The 27,818-nt window shown below is 41.9% G+C and overlaps 1 protein-coding gene across 9 annotated transcripts in view; it reads right to left on the bottom strand.

The window, feature by feature from the left end:
• The window catches only part of SIPA1L1 (signal induced proliferation associated 1 like 1), a 321,214-nt gene that overhangs the window by 57,382 nt on the left and 236,014 nt on the right, over positions 1-27,818 (bottom strand). For all 9 annotated transcript variants that reach the window (XM_074997151.1, XM_074997143.1, XM_074997149.1 and 6 more), the window contains 5 exons: positions 26,447-26,550; positions 24,520-24,677; positions 17,133-17,709; positions 8,819-9,093; positions 4,684-4,962 (listed from right to left, as the gene is read on the bottom strand). In XM_074997151.1, the coding sequence (XP_074853252.1) occupies positions 4,684-4,962; positions 8,819-9,093; positions 17,133-17,709; positions 24,520-24,677; positions 26,447-26,550 (1,393 nt within the window). The remainder of the gene's footprint in view (positions 1-4,683; positions 4,963-8,818; positions 9,094-17,132; positions 17,710-24,519; positions 24,678-26,446; positions 26,551-27,818) is intronic.

Here is a 27,818-nt window from a genome sequence, read left to right on the forward strand (position 1 = left end):
ATTGGTAATGCAGGGGTGAGAATAAGACCTGTTAAGTGTATTGCTTTCCTTTTGTTTTCTTTGTGCACATTCAGTTATAGATCTATGAATTGTCATATGCTAGCCATTGGCGACTAAAGAACAAAGTGTAAACCTTGCAACAAAGTATATATCTTGTAATCATAAGAGTTAAGTCTCCTTAGTCAATAAATAAGTAACTGGTTAAGTTCTAACGTGACTTTCCCTGTTACTGTGCAAGCCGAACACAAAACAAAGAACCCAGCTGCTTTTCAGCTGCATTAGTCTGGTCATTAGTGAGAGCGTGCTGAGAGCTGAGCACTGAGTTGTGCTGCCTCCACAGAGCAGACTCTCTGGGACACCCATCAGCCACTCTGGCTGCCCACTGCGAAGGGACTTTCTTGTCCTAGCAGCTAAAGACTCAGGTGTGGGAAGCTCTCAGTGCAACCGCTGGGGCACCTGTCAGCTCATCCTGGCTGCCCGCTGCGAAGGGACTTTTCCTGTCCTAGCAGTTAAAGACTCAGGTTTTAGGACCTCGGGGCACCCGTCAGCCTGCCCAGGCTGCCCGCTGCGAAGGGACTGTCTGTCCTAGCAGTTAAAGGCTCGGATGAAAATAAGGGCATAGGTAGTATCTCACCCGACCATCGGCTAACAGGTGCTGAGCCGGGCAGGGGGCGAGGCTGAACCAGGGCCAAGGGGGTTGAGCTGAGGCTGGGGGGAGCAGAATTGTCCTGCAGCATGGGTCAGTTTCTAGGCTCCCTGCAGGCAGAGGGGAGCCAGGAGCCAAGCTCCTGCCTGGTTCCCAGGCTCCCCACCACTCCCAGAAGCCAGGTCAGTTTCCTGGCTCCTGGGAGTGGTGGGCAGCTGGGAACTAGGCTCAGCAGCAGCTGTCAGTTTCCTGGCTCCTTAACACTTGCAGGAGCCAGGAAACGGACCAGCACTTCTGTGCCTGGCTCTGGGCTTCCCACTGCTCACAGGAGCGGGGAGCCAGGTGCAGCCAGGACAGGGGACCTGAAGGTGGCAGGGTCCCTCCCCCATCTGGTGCTGACTTACACAAAATTTGCCCAGGAATGCAACCTACAGGTAAATCAGGGGTCTACTGTATTAGAAAAACATGAACGCATCTGGCAATCATTGGCACGCTTTGTGGTATCCAGAAGCCAAGAACTGTTTCTGAACTTCCATCCGAGCACGAATGGCAGCTCTTCCAGGTCACATGTGATATACATTCAGAGGACAATACTGGAAACTGTACTATCCAGTGGAAAAATGAATTGCTTCAATTTCCAGGACTGTTAAGCCAGCACCATTCACGGTAACTAGATTCACTAAAGAACAATCTCTTATACAGTAAAAATCTGCTGGAAACTCAAGTGACAGACAGTTTTTCAGTTGCAGAAGCAACAACATTCAACGGCATAATCGTACCAAGTAGTTAAGCCCCATTAGTTCATCACTCAAAGAAAAATACTTATTTTCTTTTAAGCTGTTTTTCTTTAAGTTAAATTGCTGAAATATTTAGTATCTTCCAGATGTTACACAGGTAACAGTTTTATTGCTGATAGGATTAAATTCAATATTGTGTCAAGTGCAACGTAAGCCAAAAATTTTATAGTGCTTCTCTGTTTCATCCTTAAACTCTACATGGTTGGAATATATATGATGATAGTGTTAGATTACTTTATTTCTGCAAAATGGTTGTAAATATTGCTGCATAAGCTTGTCTCACTAATCATCTCAAGTTCTTAGCTCAAAGGGCCACCTGGATCAATTTATTATATGCAAGTTTCACAGCTGCAGCATCCCGTAAAACACACACCATGAACTGAAGTCAGAATACAATCCTTCTGGCTCTCCCTCAGCCTTTCAGAGGTTTCATTTCTAAATAGCATTTTTGTTTCAAAATTATTTTTTAACAAAATGAAAATGTTAACGAAACAAAACGAAAAAAAATTCATTTCAAATCAAAGTTTGACCCCAAGCAAATTTACTTCCACTTGAATGGAACTACATTTTTTCTTTTTCAAATCAGCCCTGAATGTCTGAGGAGGTAAGACAGCGAAATTGTTCAGCTCTACTCCTGATTTCCACCTTAGACAGTCACTTCCTCCTCCCAACACCCAATACCATCATTAAAAATGGAAGGAAAAAAAAATCTCTGAATTTTAAATTACAAAAAATTAAATGATGGCAATCAATTTAAAGCAGAATCTTATGAAAATATAACAAAATCAGGTAAGTTTCTGACAGGACAAGCAGTAGTAGATACTGAGCAACTGAAGAAACTGCAAATGGCATTCCAAGTTTACTTCCACGGGGCTTTTTCCAAGCATGAGCAGAAGTACAGAAGATAATGGTGCCATTACAGCTTACTTTTTCACCAAACCAGAATAAATTATTATGGTATAAGCACATTTATATCGATATATTTGGCTATTTTGCCAGTACACTTAATGTGGGAAACCTTCCACATCTAGGCAACCATTTGCCGTCCTTACTTAAGAAAAGGAGAATTAACCCTTGTGTTTTTGCCATATTCAAAGTTTGTAATTACTCTGCCTACCTAATATTAGAATTCATTTTAAATTAGAGAAATTATTCTTCATGGTCCCTTCGAAGAATGCACATTACTGGTGCAGAATATAAACTTTCAGGTTTTTTTTTTAAGGGATATTACTTTTTTTTCATTAAGTAACAATTTTAGAATTAACGTTTGAAGAGATCCAATCTCATCACTATTAATGGGGGAAATGAAAGCAGTTGAATTTTGTTTTCTAAACATACGAAGCACTACACAACTGAAGAAAAAGAAAAACGATAAATCAATGTATGGTTCTATTAAAATTTCAGTGTTCCATTAACATCACATAAGTATTTATTTCTTTATCTTAACTGGAAACAAGTCAACATTAAACAGCTGTTTTACATAAAACTGGATACAGCCCACAAGATTAATCTCTTAAGCAGGCTGAGCAAGGGGAGAGAGACAGAGAAGGTAAAAACCCCAAATGAAAACTTCAGATAACAGGAACTTAAAGTTGGACACAATATGAACCTGTTTTTAAAAAAATACTTTAGAAAGAACATTACATTTTAAGGAGAGGGGGACAATAAGTTTAAACAGTTTGGAAACCAAAGAAATCTTGGTTTTATGTTTACAACGCAAGCACTGAATACGGAAATGTAAATTCTGTTTTGCGATGTCTCCGCCAAACATTCTATCCTACAATTATGACTATGCTTTGAAATCCAAGAATACCGGGGGGGGGGGGAGAACATAAGTCCATGGGGCACTTAAAATATAGGTCCTAGTTGCCTTCACCATTACTATGGAGGAATATCACGTGGACGCTACAGACCTGCAAACACAGTGCTCTACTTTGATCCAAATAGATTGGTCAGAGGAACACTAACTTTCAGTCACATGTCAAACTGGCTTCTAGGGCTTCTGTATACAGCAGAATTTTAAAATAAATCCCTATTGGTGCTAACATTGGTAAATCAATAAGAAACTGCGTAAACAAGACTTGAGAAACTTATGACTTTTTATGTTAACGCCAATTTAATTGACAGTGCTAAAAACTCTAGTGCTCTCATGGAACTCTTTACTGTCAATACAAGTACATTCTTTGTTAAAATTATCAAGTGCAGCTTTTCCTTGGGAGGCAAAATACAAAACAATGATTTGAGATGTACAGTTTTAATTCTTTTTTAAGGAAGTGAATGCAATATAAAATCACTGAGACTCTTCAGACAGAAATGAAAGTATTATCTATAAACTCATTAGGAATCCACATTTGTCAACACCTGAGTCATGCCTGAGCTTTCAATCTTATTTCTACAGTTTTTCTCCTGCAGCTATGACATCTCTTAATTTCTCTCTCCTTCAGCCTACATGAATAAGTACTTCAATGAATCTATCCACCATACCATGTCTTTAAAAAGAGTTCTGTTATTTATAGCATGTATTGTTCACTTCTTTGTATTTTCCAGGTGTGTAAAGCACAATTCAGACATGGTTTACACACACTACATGAAAGGTAATATACAAAACAGACTTCCCATGCCACCCTGCCCATCTCTTTGTAAGCCTAGTGATGCTACTCTATTTACTCAATCAAGACAAAGACATGACATTTCAGTACTATCATTCACATTTCCAGTTATTAAAGGGATGAAAATATTGTGGCATGATGGGATTGCTACCATCATCTCAAAATGAGGTTTCGTTTGTAAATAAGGGGAGGAAATATAAATCCAACTCAGTCTCTAAAGCGTCAAATCATGTCAGGGAACGTTGCCTCCTTCATGTCTCTATCGTGCTAGCATTGTCATTGGCTATATATTTTAACTCCTGCTATTTCTCCGCATTAAACAGCTGTATCTGGCTTGCACAAAAGCTATAAAATGTGGATCTAGAATTTGAGTCCACGTGTGTTTGTATCTAGGATTTCAGTTCTGGTACCAACAAATTTAAAAATACTTCAGTTTCAAAATCTGCCATTCCAACAATACAAAACCATTTTATTTTGCAAAGAACAGTATTCACTGATTTCATTTGGGTCCGCACATTCAGTTATTTGCAAGAAACACCTGAATAAAATATTTGAACACACATGCAATGTGTTCTGTTTTGGAAAAAAATCTGAGAAGTGTTGAAAATTGATTTGTAAACAGCATACGTACCGACGGCTCTCCAATGGACGTCCGTCACTTGAAATGCTTCGGGGGATGTTGGCTGCTCGCTCTTGGGGTGGCATTTTCCCTTCTCCTTTCCCTGAACCAATCCTAGAGGTGACTGGACTTTGTATCTGGGATGGTACCTGTGCCATATGGGGCCCCTGCCCCTTGTTTGCATTTCGTTGCCATTTGTTGTTGTTCCTGAAGGGGAATTTGAACTCATAAGGAACTCCTTCATTCACTTTGTATTCCATCACTGGCATGCGACAGGTTTCTGAACAACTCCTGGAAAAGAAAAATGAATATGTATAGAAGACATTTTTTCACACCAAAGAAAAATAAGTATTGTTTTGAACTACATTGATGCAAGGTGGCAATGGGCACAATTAAACAGAAGCTTTTAGTCCCGTTTAATAAGGTCTTCCCTGTTGCCTTGACTTTTGCTGAAGCAGGCTTACAAACACAATAAAATACAGACAGTCAGGAAGATAAACCCAGAGAAATACAGAATGGACTGGATGATCTAATCTCCCTCTCTACCTTGTATAACTGAACGACAAGGAGCTCAACAGACAGGATTTTATTTGCAATGAGCCCAAACCTAGAACCTGGATCCATACACGATTAAATCCAAATTTGACTTTTGCAGATTAAGCTGCTTCCATTTTTTCAATAAACTAAACAGCATGTGGAAGTGTATTTATACATTTGCTCAGAGATCACCCCTCAAAGCATCCGAAAGCATAGGTTGTCCATTGTTGCATTTCTCTTCAACTTGAAGGCCAGGTCAGACAGATACAGTTACCTTTAAAACTTGAATTCTGACTTCAATATTTTACTCTTTATATTAATGGGTTCCCAATATTTTCCTAGTAATTATCAGTTTACCAAATAAAGAACATGGATGTAACCAGTGAACGTCTCAAAGTTCCATTCAATTGTATATGTTTTGATCCACTGGGTATCAACCTATTTGGGCTCAGGGCTCATTTGTAGATGACGACGACCTGTGCTGGCACAGTAAATAGCTTTGGAAAGAAAAGGAAAAGGAAATTCTGGCTTACTAAATATATCTTATAAAAAACACTAACAATCAGTAAATAAATACTCCTGAGAGAATTCTGCACCAAAAATTAAAAATTCTGATTTTATTTGTCAAAACAATACAATATAATTATGCCATTTCAGTTATTTTGCTAATTTATGTCAAAATATGCTTCAGCAAGTATACCTGTAACAATACAGGCAACAAAAAATTGCAAACAAATTTTTTAACAAACAGATTCCTAATTAGCCATGTTAGTAAATCTAGACAGCTCCACATATGCAAAAGTCAGAGTCTTGCAGGCATACACGCCAAGCTCTACTCCCAGAGCCACATGTGAAGCACACAAGCCCAACCCAGCAGGATCCAAGAGTAGAGGGGCTTAGTGGGGATCCAGGGATGGACAGGGGTCTGTGACACCATCAGGGTGTGGATGGCTCAGCTGGAGGTCTGGATGCAAGGGGACTTGTATACACAATTCAATGGGTGAGTCTGATGGAAGGGGGAAATGGGACTCTCCCCCAGGTGAACATGGTTTAGACTCACAAGGGGGTCTAAATGGAGGGAGAAACTGTGGGGAGGATGATCGGAGGCAGGGGGCCAGCTCCTATACAATGATCCCTCCCTCGCTCATGGCTGGGGACTAATGAGGATTACAGGAGATGGGTCTGATCTGACCCTGGCAGAAGCCAGTGCAGGGGAAGAGGATGTCCTGTCTCCCCACCCTAGCCTACTCAGGATAAGTAGCTGGAGCCCAGCAGTGGCAGAAGCCATCCGCTGGGGAGTCCACAGCCCTACCCCTTCCTGGGTGCATCTTGACAGTGCATGAGTCAGACAGAGAGCGCCCAGCCCGGCCTCCTGAGATGATGATTTGGAATTACCCCATCTGCTCCTGATTTCCAAACCAGACATGTCATTCCTCTACCCCCCATTGACTGGGACGGATGCATGAATCAATTTTTCTGCAGCGAGAGTGTAAAAATTACAAGGGCATTACTTCTGTACTTGTGCATTAGTACAGAACTCCCCAGGAGTAAATGAACAATACCATGCACAGGTTGGTGGCAGTTCCTGTCCCACAGGACTGGCTGAGCACGGCTCCTGCTCCAGGCATTGAGACATCCAGTATCACAGAACACTCACTCGAATTTGGTCCAGCAGGAATCATGACAGAAGAACAGCTGGCCAAACTTGAGCAGCACTATGACCCCATGCTCCAGGGTATGCTACCGGGAGCTGGAAGCAGAGCCCCATAGGACCAGATCCACAGAAGCCAGCTCTACAGAATGAATGCAGGATGGGCTTTGCATCTTCTCAATGTCTGACACCCTGGCCTCAAAGGTGGGATCCAGGCACTGTATTTTCCCCATAATCCTTTGTGACACATTCTGGCAACACATGGGCTGAGAAATCCTATCTTATCCGACCCTCGTGATTCGGAGACTGGAAGAAGAGGTTACTTATCTGTAATGGGACCTTCTTGAAGATACACGATCCCTAACTGTATTGCATATGTAGGCGTACATGTGTGCCAGCATCTAATTCCAGAAGAATTTGTCTGCAATGTTTGTTGAACTGCCTGCACATAGGACATCTCATTGTGCCCTCAGCCAAGGGTGTAACAGGTAGTGTGGGGTGATGCCACTCCAGTGTCCTATTCGCTATTCTGGAATCCAGTCTAAAGCAGAGGAGATGTGGGGGCATGGTAACAGAATACAAATAAGGACCACACGTCTCAAAGAACCTCCACTTACAGGTAAGCCCTTCGAGTGATGGCCCCTATATGTATTCTATATGTGGGTGACATGCGAGCAGTGATCAAGGTGGAGGAGGGTGAGAGGACCCAATGGAACTGCAATCTGCAGTATGGCCTGAACCCCCGGTGGCATCTGTAACTGCTGCTTATGTGATGGCATAATGTCCCATGAATATGTGGACAGATCTCCATGATGCTGCATGACAGATGTCTTGTCAGGATGTGTCTACAGTATGGCCGATATGGTGACTCTGCACTGTGGTTATCAGGCAGAGGTATGTTAGACTGTTTATAGCATTTGTGGATGATCACGGACACCAACTCAGAATCATTGGGAAGACAGGGCCTGGATCCTTAACCACACAACAATGGCTACAAATAGGACAGAATACTATGGAGGTAGAATACCAGTGTACCATGGACATCAAGGGAGCGTGAGGCCCTGTCAGCTGGGGAGGGATGCAGTTTGGAGCAGAAAACTGGTAAGTTCATCATTGATTTAGGTGGAATTCTGACATCACTTTCAGGAGGAATTCTGGATACAGCTCTAAGAAACCTTGTCCATGAGGAATACCGAAGGGGGGTGGCACAAGGAGCATCTGCTATCATGACCAATCCGTCTGAAGTCAAGGCTACCAAGAACGTCACTTTGAGAGGAAGACGACTGACCATCTTGCCAATGGCTCAAAGGGTAGCTTTGTGAGGATGGAGAGAATGAGATTAAGATTTAATGGGGGCAAAGGCTTCAGAACTGCCCAAATCTCAGAGCTGGCATGTATACACACAAACACGCACAGGCAGTAGTGCAGCTTTGGAGTCTTTCAGCAAGTGGCAGGATTCATCAGTTTTTTGGTGAACAACTTGTTCTTGCCAAGGTAAGTTGCTCAATTATATTTTGAACTTCCATGAGGAAGCTGGATAATTGCAGCCATGAGTCCCAGTGTATATGGCAACTTTGGTCACAGCACACTGGTTGTAACCAGAAGCCCTTTATCCTTGAGTTGCTTCTAGTACTCTGGTGGCAGCTGATCCTTGAACTCTGCTGGTCTGTTTCTGTTAAAAATCATACTTGGCTAGCAGACACTGGTAGTTAGCAATGCAGAGTTGTAGTTCTACTAAAGAATATACCTTCCAGCCCAGCAGGTCCATCTGTTTAATTACACTGCAGTTGACAGTATGGGGTGCTGTAACAATTATTTTATATTTTTCATATTTTTAATTTTTCACATTTTTTAATTTATGTCAAGGGAAAATACCAAGCGGGGGCGGGAATTTGCATTTTTACAACAAAATCCACTTCATGCTCAAGGATAGCTCTAGACAGTATTAACTCTCAATACCTGCGTGGAGTGCAGTCCTCATGTGGAGGAATGATGACAACCTTCACAGTTACTGATGTTCTCAGAAGGTCAATCATTTGCTCGTGGCTTAGCGTGGCTACAGCCACTTTGCAGATCTCCACTAGTCGACTGCCCTGCAGTAATCCTGCCTGCCAAGCATAGCCATAGGGTTCAACGTCTGCCACAATGCCTTCATAGTTCACATGGAAACCAAGCTGACCAAGTCCATTCCTACGTAAAGTCATCTCCGTGGTCTCACAGCCCTTTGTCACAAACTGAGAATTCGAATGAAGAGGAAAGAGTTTAGTGCAATGAATTACATTCTGAGAGAGCAACAAGAAGTCCTGTGGCACCTTATAGACTTAACATATTTTGGAGCATAACCCTTCCTGGGCAAAGACCCGCTTCGTCTGAGAGAACTAGAATTCTGGGTTTTACAGGTACAGTCCAATATGAGGTATGGGGAAAGAGAACAGAAGCGCTTTGTCCCAGGGAAAGTCCCCACTGCTGTGCACGATGCAAACAAATCTCTTTACTCAAGCCACCATTTAAGATAGCATATGATTACATAGAGCTAACTAGTGATATAGTAGTTCTGCCTTAAAGTTTCACTTTTTTCACAGGAAAATTAAAGAAACATACAGTAAGCTCTTTCATAACTGGCAGCCTCAGGATCAGGAGTTTGCTGGATATTCAAATATTCTGGATAATAGAGAGGTTTACCTAGCAATGCATAACACTAAAGAAAAACAAGATTAGATATTAAGAAACAAATATAAATGTATGCAGAGTACTTTATTTACCAACACCACTAGTATTGTACACCGTACACAGTGTATTTCTTGTATGTATTTGAATTTAGTTTCACTATGCTGTACTTATGGAAAATGTAACTAAAATTTACTTATGCTTAAAATGCTGTTTATTTCAGAGTTCCGGATGATGGAGTGCCAGATATGAAAGAGTTTACTGTGGCAGTACACAACAGGTAAGCATGGAAGAGATGCACAAACACCTGTATTTCATTTAAAATTTGACAATTTAACTAGTCGGCAGACATTTCACAAAACTTCCCTTTCACCATTATTTAGTACCAGAGTTTGATAGCATGCAATTTAGTGGAAATGGAACTAAAACCTTATGCCACTCTCTTATTTGGCAACTAAGAGAATACACTTTCTAAAAGTGTTAATCGATGGAATGCATCCCTCCTTCCTTCTTGTTCATTCTACAAATTGTTAGTTTTGATGCAGCGGAGGACACAGCTGCTACACATATACTACTTTCCTTCATGACACAGATAAAGAAAGTGACAATGGGCAGACATTTTCCAGACAGACAAAAATGCAATGAATTGTTTATTTTACTTTATTACTATTATTTGAACCGAGACAACACCTAGAGGCCTCAAACTAGATAGGGGCCTGATTTGCTAGGGGATGTCAAGACACTTAGGTTATGTTTACACTACAAAGCTTTCTCAACAGAAGTCACTCAGAAGAGTTTTTCCAACTCACTTGTGTAGTAACGATGGTTCTTCGAGATGTGTCCCCATGGGTGCTCCACAGTAGGTGTCGGGCTCACCCTGGCGCCGCAGATCGGAAAATTTCTAGCAGTTTCCTTTGGATCGCGCATGTGCTGACGTGCACCGCTCCTTCGCGCGCTCTCGGTCATGTGCACGATCCAGTCCCCACCAGTTCCTTGACCAACCTCCCCGGATGCTCCTGAAAAACACTGGACAAAGATCCAAAGTGGGGAGGACAGGCGGGTAGTGGAGCTCCGACAGAGACACATCTCGAAGAACCATCGTTACTACACAAGTGAGTAACCTCTCTTTCTTCGAGTGGTCCCTGTGGGTGCTCCACAGTAGGTGACTACCCAGCAGTGACCCCAAGTAAGGAGGTGGGTACTCGATTCATGTGCAGCTTGCCCTTGAGAGGACTGCTGCCGACAGACGGGTGTCCTCATCGAACACCTGGTGCAGGGCATAACGCTTGGCGAAGGTGTCGTAAGATGACTAAGTCGCCGCTCTGCAAATGTCTTTCAACGCGATTCCCTTGAAGAAGGCCGTCGATGCCACCATCGCTCTGGTGGGGTGAGCCTTGGGCGCAGCTAGCAGAGGGGTCTTACGGAGCTCGTAACACAGTTTTATGCAGGACACAATGCGATTTGAAATCCTCTGGGAAGAGAGGCCTTCCCCTTTCAACCTGGGTGCGAGAGACACCAGGAGTCTGTCCGTTTTCCGGAAGGGCTTAGTTCTGTCTATGTAAAAGGCCAATGCTCTCCTCACATCTAGGAGATGCAGTCGCGCTGGAGCTGGGAGGCTTCGGATAAAACGAGGGTAATACTATTGGTTCGTTAAAGTGGAACTCCGAGGAAACTTTTGGAACGAAGGCTGGGTGTAACCGTAAGATCACCGCTTCCTTTGAGAATACTGTGCAGGGCGGCGTTCCCATTACTGCTGCGAGTTCGCTCACCCTGCGGGCTGACGTAATCCCGAGAAGGAAGGTCGTTTTCATGGTAAGTAGTTGGAGGGATACCGTGGCTAACAGTTCAAAGGGTGGTCCTGACAGCATGTGGAGTACCAAGTCCAAACTCCATGACGGTGGTAGTGGTTTCCAAGGGGGGTACAGATATACCAGCCCCTTCAGGAACCTTGTGACGATAGGATGGGCGAATATGGTGGACCCTTCCTCTTTGTGTCGAAAGGCTGATATAGCTGCGAGGTGGACCTTTAGTGAGGATAGAGAGAGCCCATCTCATTTGAGGTCCCGCAGATATTCTAGAATTACAGTTATAGGGACATCGAGAGGAGCTAACTGCTTGGAAGAGCACCAGGAGGTAAATCGTGTCCACTTCTGCTCGTAAGTCCTTCTGGTGGAGGTCCTTCAACTACACTATAAGACTTGTTTTATTCCCTCCGAACATGTGCTCTTTAAGGCGCTGAGCCATGGATTAGCCATGCCTGTAGGCGGAGTCCCTGAGGATGCGGGTGCAGTATGGACACGAGCCTGCGTAAGTAAGTCCGGCGCTACCGGTAGGGGGAGTGGTGGATGGCATGACATGCGCAGAAGCAGGGGAAACCATTGTTGTCAGTCCCAGGTCGGGACTGAGTATCATGCGAGCTCTCTCCCTTCTGGCTTTCTGTAGAACCTTGTGGATGGGTGTTGTGGGGGGGAACGCGTAGAGTAGAGGGCCCTTCCATGAGATCATGAAGGCATCCCCCAAGGACCTCCGCCCTATTCCTGCTCTGGAGTAGTACTGAGGGCATTTCTTGTTGTGTTGGGTGGCAAACAAATCGACTTGGGGAAACCCCCAAGTGCAAAATATGCGTCGGAGCAGGTCGGAGTGGATCTGCCACTCATGCATGAGTGCAAAGCGTCTGCTTAGTTGGTCTGCCTTCACGTTGTGGACGCCGGGCAAGTACAAGGCTTTCAACATTATCTTGTTGGCAATGCACCAGTTCCACAATTGGACTGCTTCTGCGCATAGCGCATGGGACCATGCCCCTCCTTGTCGATTGATGTAAAACATGGTGGAGGTATTGTCGGTATTGATCCCAACTACATTGCCCTGCAGGCATTTCCGAAAACGTCTGCACACAGTGAACACTGCTCTGAGCTCCAGTATGTTTATATGCAGTGTCTATTCTGCGGGGGACCATAGCCCTTGCGTCACCTTGCTGCCAATGTGTGCTCCCCATCCTATGTGGGAGGTGTCGGTTGTAAGAAAAATAGAAATTTGTGGTTGGTGGAAGGGTACTCCCACTAGCAGGTTCCTGGGATCTGCCCACCATGCTAGTGATTTTCGTACCTCCGTCGTGGGCAATACTACCCTGTGGATGGTATGGGCTGCCGGTCTGTAAACGCTCGCCAACCAATGCTGCAGGCTTCACATATGTAGCCTGGCATTCTGTACCACTAACGTGGCAGCCGCCATGTGCCCCAACAGTTGCAGACATGTTAGGATCAGCACCGTGGGGCTGTACATCATGACGATTTGATAGTGTGGAAGCGGGTGTCAGGCAGGTACACTCTTGATGTAATAGAGTCTATGTGCGTCCCTATGAATTCTATATCTCGCGTGGGCTCGGTCTTTGACTTTGCGAGGTTGATAACTAGGCCCAACGAAGTGAATGTGTTCGCGGTGACGTGTGTCATGCGTAGGACCTCTGCCTCTGAAGCCCCTTTCAGTAGGCAGTCATCCAGATACAGAAAAATGAACACGCCCTGCCTGTGCAAGTAAGCTGATACCACTGCCAGGGTTTTGGTAAAAACTCTGGGTGCTGAAGAGAGGCCAAACGGAAGAACTCTATTGGAAATGCTCCCTGCCTACCTTGAAGCGGAGGAAACATCTGTGTGCTGGATGGATTGTTACATGAAAGTAAGCGTCTTTTAAGTCGAGGGCTGCAAACCAGTCTCCATCGTCCAGTGCCGTAGTCACGGAGGCAACTGTAATCATCCTGAAGCGCTGTTTGCACAAGTACTGATTGAGGCCTAGTAAGTCCAAGGTCGGCCTCCACCCTCCCGTTTTCTTCTCTGTTAGGAAGTAACGTGAGTAAAAGCCTTTCCCTTGGAATTGTTCTGGTACTCTTTTCACCGCCCCTACGAACATGAGGTGATCCACCTCCTGCTTCAGCCTTGTCTCGTGAGAAGTGTCCCTGAGAAGAGGCCAGGTGGGAGGTTTTGGTGGTGGTGGTAGTGACTGGAAGGGCATCGTGTAACCTGTAGCTATAATTTCCAGCACCCATTTGTCTGTTGTGATGTTTTGCCATTAGGAGTAGAACAGTTTGAGGCGATGATGGAACATGAGGTGAGAGAGTGGCATTGAGAGATGGTGTTGATAGTGCAGTCCTCGACATACCCGTCAAACTTGCTGCCTTTGGGCTTGCCCCGAGGTTGTGCGACTTTGTTGAGGACGTCGCCTGGGGGCCCTGTACTGTTGCTGCTGTTGATGGCACCCTTGGTCATAGCCTCGCTGATATTGTGCGTGCTGTGGTTGGTAAGCGTAGCGCCTTTGCTGGGGGTAGAATTTCTTTTTCTTGTATGGGGGAGTATAGATGTCCAGGGTCCTAAGTGTGGCCCTCGAATCTTTGCTAGAGTGTAGGACCGAGTTGGTTGATTCTGCAAACAACTTTTGCTTATCGAATGGAAGATCTATGATCTTCACTTGCAGATCTCTGGGGATACCAGACGTCTGGAGCCAGGATTCCCTACACATTACCACTGCTGCAGCTGTTGAGCATGCTGCTGTGTCCGCCATGTCCAGGGCAATCTGAACTCCCGTTCGCGAGGCCGCGTAGCCATCCTGGACGATCGCCTTTAGCGCTGGTTCCCTGTCCTCTGGGAGGAAGTCCATGAGAGAGGTAAGTCTAGAGTAATTGTCAAAGTTATGGTTTGACAGATGTGCCGCATAGTTTGCCATTCTCAGTAATAAGGTAGAGGAGGAGTAGACCTTTCTGCCGAACAGGTCTAAATTTCTTTGCATCTTTATCTGACCCCCCTGATTTGTACTGAGGTGTCTTTGACCTCTGTTGAGATGATTTGACCACCAAAGAATTGGGCTGTGGGTGGCTAAAACAGGAATTCCATGCTTTTGGCTGGGACGAAGTATTTCTTATCCGCCCTTTTATTTGTAGGCGGGATGGAGGCCGGAATCTGCCATATGTTAGTGGCTGATTCCATAAGGACTTCGTCCAGTGGGATAGCAATTTTAGATGAAGCCAGGGGTCTCACATTTTTCAGGAGTTTATGATATTTCTCCTGCACCTCTGCTATTTGAATGTCCTGTGTGTATGCTACTCTTTTGAACAGATCTTGGAATTGTTTAAGGTCTTCCGGGGGGGAGATGTCCCCAGGGACAACTACCTCATCTGGGGAGGACGAGGAGACGCCGCTAGGATATACCTCCTCCAACTCCTCTGATTCCTGAGTTTGCTGGTATGCTTGCTCCTTCGTGGGTTGTGAAGGAAGGTCTTGGGACTCTGGACCCATTTCTGCCTGGGAAAACTGCGTTCCTCTCCCAGAGCGAGAGTGTATGCGGGGGTGTTGGCGAGGTGTGGGTGGGGATCTGCCCCTGGATCTGGACCTCCGATGTCAGTGTTCAGTATGATGAGGATGGCCATAACACGGGCAAGGGCCCGGTGATGGAGATCTGGACCACGATCGGAGTGTGTACCTATGTCGTCTGGAAGAGCGTGATCTCCTTGACGACATTGATAATGGTGAAGATGGTCTGTAATAGTATTCGTAGGGATCCATGACCGAAAAGGGTGAAGGTTGTCTGAGCCAAGGTGATGGTGGTTGGAGGAACGGGGAGGGAGGTCTGGAACAGGCCGTTGGAGTTGCTATCCGGCGCGGTGTGTGTATCTCGGGGTGGGGGGGGGGGGCGCTGGGTGATGAAAGCAGCACAACAATGCCCGGGGATGGACTGCAGTGCCGGGTTTTAGCCCTAGCTTTTCCCCGTCCTTGCACAGCAGGTGTCGCTCCCTCCCGTGCCGGGGATCTCGGCACCGCCGTCGGTGCCGCCATATGCGGTGTCACACAGGTAGCTTCCTCCAGCGCCGTTTGGCCCCGTGCTGGGTGCCCTTGCTCCGTCGGTGCTGTGAGAGCCAGTGCCGCATGAGGCGGCGCTGCCGATTCCGGCACTTGCCGCACTGGTGCCCGCAGCGCCGACTGTTGAATAGTCGGAGGCCCAGCCACGGCCGCATGCGCGACCGTGCTGCTGCTATCATCAGCCCGCAGGTCAGGGCTCCGCGTTCCGCTCGTCCTGCTCGCTGATGTCACCGGCAAGGATCGAGCTGGGGAGAGTTTCTTCTTCTTTTGCACAGAGGGGGTCAAAGAAGCCGCCTTCCTCTTGTGCGCCCCTGAGGGCCCTTCTGTGTGAGGCTTCTCCGGTGGTTCGGGCTGAAGGACCTTATCAAACAAGATCATTTTGAGCCTCATTTCCCTGTCCTTCCTGGCCCTGGCTGTAAGCTTAGTGCAGTGAGAGCACTTCTAAGTAACATGGGACTCCCCCAGGCAACGAATGCACTTTCTATGCCCATCAGAGGCAGGCATGGCCTCGCGGCATGACTCACACTTCTTAAACCACAACAAAGACATCCCGGTGAGTCTTTAACTGTTAATAGGGTACTCAGCCGCTAATCACAGTCTTTTTAAACAAAAAACATTTGCAGCATTTAGGGTAGCGGACGGCCTAAAGCAGCCTTCTTTGTATGCTCTTCTCCCCTTTGTTCTTCTTCTCTCTTAGTTAGTTACTTTTTCTTTTTTAAACATATAATAGTAACGGTCTCAACAGCAGTAAAAACAAGCTATCAACTAATAATTAACAGTCTTATCTGTCTCAGGTGTTGGAGCCGGAGCGGATTCCGTCTGCAGCCGTTGGCGGCTGAGAAGGAACTGGCGGGGACCGGATTGCGCACATGACCGAGAGTGCATGAAGGAGCAGCGCGCATCGGCACATGCGCGAGCCGAAGGAAACTGCTAGAAATTTTCTGATCTGTGGTGCCGGGGTGAGCCCGACACCTACTGTGGAGCACCCACGGGGACCACTCGAAGAAGAATTTCTGTTCCAACAGAGTGCAGCCACACACAAAAGCCAATCAGGAGAGCGCTCAGCTTTGTCATCAAAGCAGTTGGACTGCCTGGCTGCTCTCTCAATAAAACAGGCACGTGGAAGTACAGCAGATAGGACTACCCATTCTTGTGGATATCCTGTGCATCAAGAGAGACCTCCTGGGGGTGTTTACACAGCTTTTTTGTTCACAAAATCTGTCAACAGCTGTGTTTTGCCTCGAAGCTTTGCAGCAGAACACTGCTGAAGAAAGTGCTGTGTTTTGTCCACATATTGTCGACAAAAGGCATTTTGTGTGCGCGCACACTACGAGTTTTGCAGACAAAACTGGGGTTTCACCAACAAAACTTGCTAGGGTAACTGCAGCCTTCGAAAGGCAGCTTTTACTACAAGTAGTTTATAATTTGACATAAAGATAACAGATCTGATTGGGAAAGGAGGGAAAACGAGGGAAACAGATAAGATTTGACTAAATTGTTGTTTACTCTACATCTTGATGATTCCTTAGAAAGCACATTTTTTCCTCATGCTTTTAAACAAATTTGCTATTCTTGAGTGATGCAAAATAAACAACAGCTGACTATATGCAGATGACAAAGTAAAGGTGGCTCAGAAGGGGTCCAGAGAGAGAGAGCGAGAGAATATAGAAGTGGTCTTGTGGACATAATTAACAAACATCGCTACTGCAAGCATTGGAATTCATTTGTTACACATTTTAATTTAGAAGAAAAATTCTAACCTCCAGCCTTTTCACAACCTCTTTGATATCATCAGGGTTGTTGATAAAGCTCTCCACAGAAACACATTCACCCCTGTCATAGAAGAGTTTGATGCTTGTGTCCGTTGAAGTCCACCCTATCACATCTCTGCAGGAACAATTGAACACCACACTCTTTGTATCCTGCTCAATGAGAACTACAAACTCATTAGAGATACCCAGGAGACAGTCTATTTCCATACCCTTGCAATAGTCCTTTGCACGGACACTCCACACAATGGCACCAGAACTATGGAGCTCCGCTCCTGAATATGGTTTAGACTTTTCCTTCTTTTTAGAGGCAAGTGAAATGAATGGGAACTTGCCAGATGGGTCAATGGACGTATTGGTGACATTCTTTTCTGCTAGATCTTTCAAATACTCTTGGCGAGTCCTGGTGGCCATGGCACGGAACTTCTCGGATTTATGAGCAGCATTCTCTGCATTGATCACTTTGGCCAGTAGGAAGTCCCTGAACACATTTGATTTAGGAAAGGTAACACCTTTTGGGATTGGTGGTCCAAAGGATGGTACATCTCTGGATCTTGTCACAGCAACACTAAAAGAAACACAGAAATGAAGACATGATCAATATCTGCATATAAAACAAGTATTTTTTCCACTTTGCTAGCTTCTCAAAGATTTCTATAATGATGTATACATCTGAGTACTTTATGGGGGAGGAGAGAGGGGGGCAAAGAGGGTAGAGGTGAGATAATGTCTCATTTGCCTTGCAGAAAACTAAATGCTTTGCTGCATACAATGTGCAAAAATTTCACAACACCCCACACTGGAAGGCTAAACAAAACTATGCACTTGCCCATTTACGTAAGTTAAAATACATGCAAAACAATTTTTATACCAACTTGAGAATGTGGAAAATATATAATACATGTTAATTAAATGTTAATGAGCATGTATTATGGATAAGTCAGATATTCACTTTCTTGAAAGTTTAAGCTCTTGGGGACATATTTTAGCATATAGCATTCTTTGTGTGATATTTGACTCACCAATGAGATGGTGAACAACTCTGTCTCTTGTACTTATTCTGTAATAGTTATATTAAGGTAACACTTATGACTGACCATATTAATTAAGACAGACAATTCATTGTAAATCATTTTTGGTTTTATTTGTAGTAAAACTAACACTAATGTTTTCATTTAGCTATACTAGTTTTGATTTTCTTCACTGCATACGAATTAAACGTGTGCATATAACCTATATGCACAATCACCACGACTGTACGAACAATTTTTAAAATGGTGATCTGTTTCCTTTAAAGTCAAAACTGCACTATTTCTAAGAAAAACAACTATCTTCTTGACCAGTCATTCAAGACAGGTGAACTGCTTGGACTAAATTTCATTATTCTAAAATTTTGCTCAACTTGAACAGAAACATTACTTTTATAAGGTTTATGAAGACCTCTCTTCTCAGTTACAGCATTTTTTGGTGGGGGAGAAGGAAGCAGAAGGAGAATGGGTGATGGTCAGATAAAGGTTTACTAAGCTTTTTTACATCAACCGAGAAGTAGAAAGCATCTCTAGTGAACACCCCAGCTTCCCCCTTACTATTGTTTCCTGCATTCCCATTTCATAACCCCCATGTTTCTCATTCCTTGCTACCTCCTGTGTGAATCTGTGCACACACACATGCACTGCACCCTCTCCATTTCACTTGTCACCTCCTACTCAGTACCTCTTTTTCAACTGGTAATTTTTTTGAGAATGAACATTTACGATTAACGTTTATGTTTTGCCACCTTAGTAAAAGAGTAGTGCACAAATCATCCGTCAGAGAAATTCATCAATTCTCCTTCAAAATGGCAACAATCTTACAGTACTCTTTGTGGGATTCAGGCCCCAAGTTAGGTGGACTTCTTAAAATGACCATAACCTCCTGTGGATCCCCATGTGAATAAAGCCAAAATGCCCTCTGGGAAGTCAGTAGATCCCTGTTCTGTCAAAAGGCAAACGAGCTGGAGAACATAGGCGGTGACCAAATTAACTAAAAGCAGCTGGAGGTTTTAGTCCCATTAATTGTAACAGGTGGCAATCATTTATGAGGGGACTCCCTACCTTCTTCTCTGAAGAAGAGTACTCCAGAATTATAACAGAAAACAAAAAACAATCATTAATCCCAAAAGTTACTTTTTGGAAACTAGGCAATGCACCAGAGATTCATCTCTTTCCAAACAGTGAGTTGAAATAATGTGTGATACTACCTCCTCCCAAAAAAAACCCTCAAAACAAACAAAAAACCCACCCAAAAACTGACAAATGTTAATTTTTGAAAGATTCCATTTAAAATTAATTTAACCTTAAACAAATTAAGGGATTATTTGTAATTTTCAGAATATTAATTTGGTGTCCATAAAAGAAGTGCTGTAACTTTTGTGAGAATAGTGTGTTCTTCATAAATAACAAAATATCTGAACTTAATTTTAGGCACAGAACAGCAACCAGCATGCCCATTGAAAACAAAAATAACCACATTACTATGTATTTGAAACCCTTCTTGATCCCACCCTGCTCTTCTCTTCTCTCATCACAACGGAGATTTCAAGTCCTTCAGGACAAAGACTGTCTTCTCAATAAATAAATATAATTTATAATCTGGATCTGTCAAAATTTTGAGTCTACAACCATGTGTTTCAGACGTAGAATCCTGAATGCAGACTCATTTATGAGGAAATCATTAGTTATGCACAGTTCTGATTTTTAATCTATGGTACAAACACCAAAGCATAGCATAGGTTATCCACAGAAAATTTTATAAACCTGAAATTAAATAACAGTTTGCATTCTAGGCAGAAAAATTTTGTCAGCCTTGTCTTTTTTGCCTCACTAACATACAATTAATGAAAAGAATGAAAGGCTCATATGAAGCTAGCACTTATCTTTAAAAAACAGATTTTATATATAAAAGTAATTAAAAGGGATCTATTTAGAAAAGACATTTTAATATCAGTATTTGGAAAGATAAATATAGATAAAATGGAGAAAAAAATAACTAATACCAATGTTCACTTGATTATCCTGGCAGATTTTTAATGGTATACTGACTGCAAATAAACCTATTAAAAGCTTTTCATTCCCTTTAATATTTTACATAAATTTCCTGACTCAAAAGTGAACAGATATAGCATGTATTACAGCTAATAAATGAAACACCACAAATAACGTTTTTCCTCACTTCCCAACTAAACAGAATTCTCAGTAAGTTTTCAGTAAAATATCAAGTTTGGTAACTTGCTTCTCGTTTGGAAACATTCATATAAACATTCAGGTTCACTGACGAAAGCACCACTTGCACAGAGCTACCTCGAGTGACCACTTCACTAAAATGTCACATAGCTGTAAATATACAAGAGCCTACGGTCCTGCTGAAGATCCCCAAACGCATTTCACACATAATTCAACACAAATTTCTATCCTGATCACATTAACAAGGTAAGTCAGTGCATTCATTTCCTGAGTTTAGAGCCTCAGGACCTGGTGATCCATAAAGAAAAACAGGGCATAATTAATTGCATATCTTCATCTGATGATTCATTTTGAATACTGGTTTGTGTCACAGTTTCTGGGTAGGTTTCCCTTTGTGTGAAAGTCTTCGCTACAGTTGAAATTCCCCTTAAGCCCCTAGGTAGACATGACTCAGCCTTGGTGTTCTCTTTTCTAGGCAGCAAGTTAAAGCTTGTTTCAAAGACCCTGGCTCTCAAATCAATCTTTGTATCAGCTTCCTTTATGACCACTTCCTCATTCTCTCTTTGCATCTTTTTAACTTCTTGTGACCTTCTGATTTCATGCTTAGGAAGAGAAAAATTATCTTAACCCTGATGGGGCCAGCAAGGTAGCTTCTTCCCGAAACTGATGGCTCAGCCACTGTTGATTTACTTCCTTTGAAGAATGTACCTGAGAAGTTGACATATATCTGACATTGTTTTACCCGTGGTGGTTCCCTAATAACCACTCTTTATGGCAGGCTTTGGTTCAACTGTATGCATTCACTGAGATCGCAACATAACATTGAAGAGCTAAATCAAGTAATATATAATATTTTCGGCTGTCAAGTGCTTAAAAATTGATCAATTTATCAAGATGTTAAACAAAAATAGAAAACCATCTATTTACATTTTAGATGTTTTCTACCTTTTCAATATTTTGATTTCAATTACAACATATGAATATGAAATGTACAGTGCTCACTTTACATTATTATAAATATTTGCCTTATAAAAACAATATTGTTTTTCAGTTCACCTGAGCGTTTTAGTGTAATCTCTATCATGTAAGTTGAACTTACAAATTCAAAATTACATGCAAAAATAATTGCATTCAAAAATAAAACATAAAACTTTAGAGCCTAGAAAGTCCACTTGGTACTACTTTTTGTACAGCCAACTGCTCAAATGAGTTTGTTTACATTTCAAGGAGATAATAATGCCCACTTTCCCCTCCCCGCCACAATATCACCTGAAAGTGAACACAGGAGTTCGTATGGCTCTGTTATAGCTGTCATTGAAGATATTTACATGCCAGATATGCTAAAGATTTGTATGTCCCTTCATGCTCCAAACATCATTGTCTCCATGCTAGTGATGGGTTTTGCTACATAATGACCCAAAGCCATGTGAACCAATGGGTGTTCATCTTCATCATCTGAATTGGATACCACCAGCAGAATGTTGATTTTGGTGGCTCAGGTTGTCTAGTTTTCAAATCAGAATATTGCACTTTTAAGATTTCGGAAAGCATATACCATACCTTGTGCCTCTCAGAATTTGGAAGGAACATAATATTCTTAAACCTTGGGTTGAGTGATGTACCTATCTTTAGAAAATTTCACATTGGTACCCTCTTTGCAGTTTGTCAAATCTGCAGTGAAAATGTTCTTAAAATGGGCACCATGAGCGAAGTCATCATTTGAGACTGCTAAAACATGAAGTGTATGGCAAAATGCAAGTAGAATGCAGGAAACAATTATTCTTCCCCTCCCAAGGAGTTCAATCAAATATAATTAATACACTTTTTAACAAGCTTCACCAGTGTGCACGTCCTCTGCAATAATGGCCAAAACAGGGAGAGGCATATGAATATTTACAAAAGTGACATGTGAATGCCTGATCTCCCTTTTAGGTGACTTTCTAAAAAAGAAATCGATAGCATTATCTCCCATATATGTAAACAAACTTATTTCTCTTCACAATTGAACGGACATGAAGTAAGACTGAATGGACTTAAAAGCACCAGAAGTTTTGCGGTTTTTTTTGTTTTTGTTTTGAATAGTTATGTAATTTTAAAAAAAATCTATATTTGTAAGCTGTCACATTCACCATAAAGACTGCACTATAATACTTGTACAGCTGAATGGAAAATTATTGTTTCTTTTGTTTACCATTTTACAATGCATATATTTGTAATAAAAATATTATAAAGTGAGCACTGTTTACTTTGTTTTGCATTGTAACTGAAGTCAGTATGCCTGAAAAATTCAAAAACCATCCAAAATATTTAATTTTTATTGCAATCCTACAGTTAGTGGGACTAAAACTGCAATTAATTGCAACTAATTCTTAAAATTGTGATTAATTTTGAGTGATTCATGACTTAGCTGTGATTAATGACAGGCCTAATAATATGCCTGAGAAACAACATTTTACCAGTTAGTCACAATTGGTAGAGAGGCTGCATAAGAACAAAAATGAACTCTGATATGACCTCTTATCTGAACTAGCAAAGCATAATCAGGAAACAAGTATTTAGTTTGTTAAAAATCTCCATTTCTATGAAAAAAAAAAAAATCAATGAAAATTAAAGAACTCTCCCCAAAAAAACGAGACTAGTATCACTGTTGAGAAGTTCTCTTTCCTCATCAAGTTCACATTGTAATCACATTTTCTACAGACATCTAAATACATATATCTTTGGAGGGGAGGACAGGATATCAGAAATCACTCACTGGAGCCAATCAAATGATGTAGCCATTTGACTCTCAGTCATCTCCAGTGATTCCGGAGAGTCGTTTCCTATTTCCAGGCAGGCTGTTTATAAGTTAAATATGATTCCGATATATAATGCAAAGCTACTAGCAACGTTTTGCCGGGTTAAGTTTCCTGTATCATGAACTTCAAGTACAAGGATTTAACTTCTGCTGTATAGGCTATCAACAGGCTATAGGCTGTTTTAAGAAGGTCAACACTGATATTGGAACTAGTGCTTTAACATATTGTCTCTGAAAAGAGGGAGAAAGATTGTGCAAGATGGTGCCCAATTCCGCTCCTTTCATCTGATATTCAATGTAAGGCACAGAAGTATCGTATGATATATGCTGTCTGTCTCACCCAAAATTTATGAACCTATGAAACTGTTCCAAATAATCCAGTGGGGGGGGGGGGGGGGAAAAAAAAAACAAACTTACTCAGAGAGGTTTCCTACAAAAACTTTTCAGAACTGACTTGTATAAATCTGTATTAAGTATTTATAGTGGAAAACCTATCAGTGAAGGATTTTAAGCTCATGGAAATTACATGAAACACACAAAGGTCCTGATCTTGCAAGTTGCCATGCATGGGAAGACTCCTGTATCCACGTAGCATCACTGAAACCAAGTGGTTTGGCTACTTTTTAATCTGCAAATTACAATTCTGTACAGAGGCCAATTGTGTAATAAAATACATTTTCAGATAGAAAATGTAACTCAGTTTCATCTTTATATAGAGCTCACCACACTTATTCACATAGCTTCACAGAAATGGTAGCATAAACTTAGATTCTTGAGTCTTTTTCACACAAAAAAAAAGAAAATCAAACTCATTATGAGTGAACATTTGTATTTTTGTAGACCACAACTATTAAGACTGCCACCAAATTATATCAACAGTTTCCTTTTTCAATCTAAATTAGTTACCTAATCTTAGAAAACTTAGCATAAAATCCACTTCCAATACAAAAAATTGAGCACAAATACATTGAACATGCGGATTCCATTAATTTGGAAGCTGCAAGAGATTTTTCAAATAGAGAACAGCCTAATTTCAAAACTGCACCACAGTTTTTAAATGTCATGTTGAAAAATAAGGATCCTAGACCTCAGTATCTAACCAGGAACAAAAGAAATCCTTATTTTACGTGTTCACATTCACCTATTTAGACACAGCTTTTAGCAACTTGCTTCCTGAATATGTTAATGTGCCCACCAGCACCCATAATACTTTGTGAAGTTAAGAATGCTCTCTAGCTTTCAACACCCAAAAAGCTTTTCCTTAAAGGAAACAATACAATGTATTACATTTAAGACTGCAAAAAGTTGCTACGCCTCACAATCAATATTTCCTTTTTGCTGTTAATCTGGCAATAGCTACCTGTAACAGGTGTTATCAGTGCAGGGGTTATGCACTCTTACAATGACGAAGACATGCTGGAAGTGAGAACGAATGTTCTTCGGACTGAATGGCTGTGCTCCAGGTTCCTGGAAAACAATCGTCACAATATCGTTTCCAATATGCCGTTTTCTCAGGAGCTAAAAAAAAGTTAAAGACAAAAGGAATCTTAGTGCATTTTAACTTATGCTCTAATATTTTCATTTTTCAATTTCTCCTGCAATTATATTTTTGAATATCCATTACTAATTAAGGATATTTTTGTATAAGGTACACAGCTCTTATCATTGTATTATACAAGACAATATAGACGTTAACCTGAGGACTTAAATGAGGAACTTGCCTATAACTGACGTATTAGACAAAATGCTTGCATCCTGCATTTTCTGTTTCCATAACAACAGTTTTAATTCTATTTTAAACACGCACAGGAAGGACTACATATAGGGCAGATTTTAAGTGATCCATGAAAATAAAATTGTAATGCAAGATATGTTATGGTTCGATTGTCTATTTATGAGGTGGTAGTATTTAGAGATTGAACAACATTAATAAGTAATTTAAATTTGAAGAAGGTTAATATTTTTTGTTTAAAGCAGTTGCCAGTGTATATTACTGCTGATTTTTCAAGGATTTTTTCTTTTTAAATCTAATACTATAGTATAAAATATTTTTCCTCTGCAAAAAAAATCGCAGCAACAAAATCTTTTTATAAACACAAAAAAGCATAAGATCCTAACCCAATTCTATTACAAACACTTAACTATTACTCCTCAACACCTGGTATATTATGAGAACAAAAATGTTGGTGAGCAAAAAGTAAACAAAAACTCATGTTAATTATGACTACTAATATAAAAGTTTTCAGTTTTGTTTATGAAAGAAATATGTCAACTTCCTTCATCATAGAAAAGCAATCATTTCTGGACTGAAAAGTATTTATTCCACAGTACACAGCAACATTACAGACTACTTTAGGTAGGAGGAATTTATGTCAGTACAAAGTGACTATCTGAGTTTGAAAATTGGCCAGGATACCCGAGGTAACATTTCTGCTCATGCCAGAGGATGCTCTAATGACTATATGATCTCAATATTATTTTTCAGCCTAAGGACTGAAACTCACACAGTACAGTATGTCTCTTTCCCACTCCTGAACATACCATTTTAAGCACCAATTTAACTCTGTTTTAAAGGAGAAAATACCAACTACTACATGGCCAAAATAACTTCATGCAACCACATATTTTTGTCTTTTAAAGTCTCTGTTCATAGTGCTGAACCAGACCATGTCTTTTTAGCTATTAAGACTTCTTGTCACCATCAAGGTGTGATTAGTTGGATAAGAGGACAAAAAAGTATTCTGGAAACTCAGATTATTTCCTGTATAAACCAAACACCCGTGGGTTCGCCTATAGGCTCCGTATCTAGGGGTTATTCGGCTCCCCCCCCGCAACACCTCTCCCCGACAATACAGTATAAATATTCCATCGCCAACCCAAAGCACAACTGCTTTTCTGAATATAAAAGCAAGGACTAGTATTGGAGTGTAGCAAACAGGGCAATTCCCCAGACCTCGTGCCACAGGAAGCCCCGAGAAGCTAAGTTGCTTAGGCTTTGGCTGCAGCCTTGGGTGGTGAGCCTTGGTCCCAGGATTCAGCACCATCTGGTGGCACTTTGGCTTTTTGCCCTAGGTTCTAGCAAGTCCAATGCTTGCCCTGCTTGAAAACATCCAATGACAACGAACACTAAAATATATTTTAAACAACATTTTTCTCATAGGATTGTCCTTTCTGTGTATTTAATACTTGAAAATTAAGTGCTTTCTGCTGCCACTACAGTTGTTTGACATTACAACTACTTTGAGGTAGGGGATAGAGGAATTCCGAATTGCTGAAGTCCATCGTACCTGTTGCTTGTTGTTAGGAGTATATGGCAGCATGGTGGAAACATGGAACATGATTTCATAGTCCTTGTAAGTTGTATAAAGAGAATGAGTTCCTGTTGAATCAGCTGCAATTAAAAATAATAAAGTGAAAAAACAACATTATTAAGACCTAAAATACTTTAAAAACCAGATTGCTGTCATGAAAACATACTAATCCCAGCATAAAACCCATTCATCATTCATCTTCACTTTAATAACAATGGCAACAATGATAAAAAAACCTAACCACAATTTACTCTCCTGCCAAAACTGTTCACCCTGCAGACAAATATAACTTGGCAATGGTATTTTAATGAAATACATTAGAAAGAGCTTGTAAGTAGTAAGGAAATCATGAAATTATTAAGAATGCTGAGTATCAGAGAGGAAGCCATGTTAGTCTGTAGCTTTGAGAACAATAAGAAGTCTTGTGGCACCTTATAGACTAACAGATATTTTGGAGCATAAGCTTTTGTGGGCAAAGACCCACTTCAACAGATGCATGAGTTGAGGGGGAATGGTTTCAGAGGGGTATTTAAAGAGGGGGGTCCCAGTAAAAGGGAGGGCCAGAGCTGACAAGGTCTACTCTGCAAGGTGGGAATAGCCCAGTATCAACAGTACTTATCAAAAGAGGAAAAAACAAGTCAGATCAGACAGGGGGATGTGAGCCATTGTCAGTGTCTAATGGGGAGCTATCAACACTCAGGGCAGAGAGCAGACAAGTAGTACTTTAAAGGCTAGCAGAATAGTTTATTGGGTGAGCTTTCGTGGGACAGACCTACTTCTTCAGACCATAGCCACACCAGACCAGACTCAATATTTAAGGCACAGAGAACCAAAAACAGTAACTATTCAGGGCAGAGAAACTGTCTTTGTAAGCTAAGAGCCACTCCCAGTCTCTGTTTAGTCCATGGTTAATGGAGTCAAATTTGCAAATAAATTGCAGCTCAGAGATTTCTCTCCCCATTTGGTTTTTGAATATATGCCAGCATGTGCCAGCAATGCCCCACTGCAATTTACATTGGCCAAACCGGACAGTCTCTCTGTAAAAGAATACATGGACATAAATCAGACATCAGGAATGGTAATGTACAGAAGCCTGTGGGAGAACACTTCAATCTCCCTGGACAGCAGTTGTTCCCACAACATCCACACCCATTCACTCCAAAACTTCACTATTTTCTGTCCCTGTTCATCGGGGAACTCCTTCCTACATCTCTCAGATAATTTAACTGCTGTAATGGTCTTCACTAACAACTACTTAAGCAAGAGCACCTAAGAACTCAGAGATGGGCTGGAGCTTGCAAAGAGCACTGAGTCTCAGGCCGAGGGTCCAGAAGAGTCTGGCCTGTGT

Source organism: Carettochelys insculpta, chromosome 6 (genome assembly GCF_033958435.1).
Source record: "Carettochelys insculpta isolate YL-2023 chromosome 6, ASM3395843v1, whole genome shotgun sequence".
Lineage (NCBI taxonomy): Eukaryota > Metazoa > Chordata > Testudines > Carettochelyidae > Carettochelys > Carettochelys insculpta.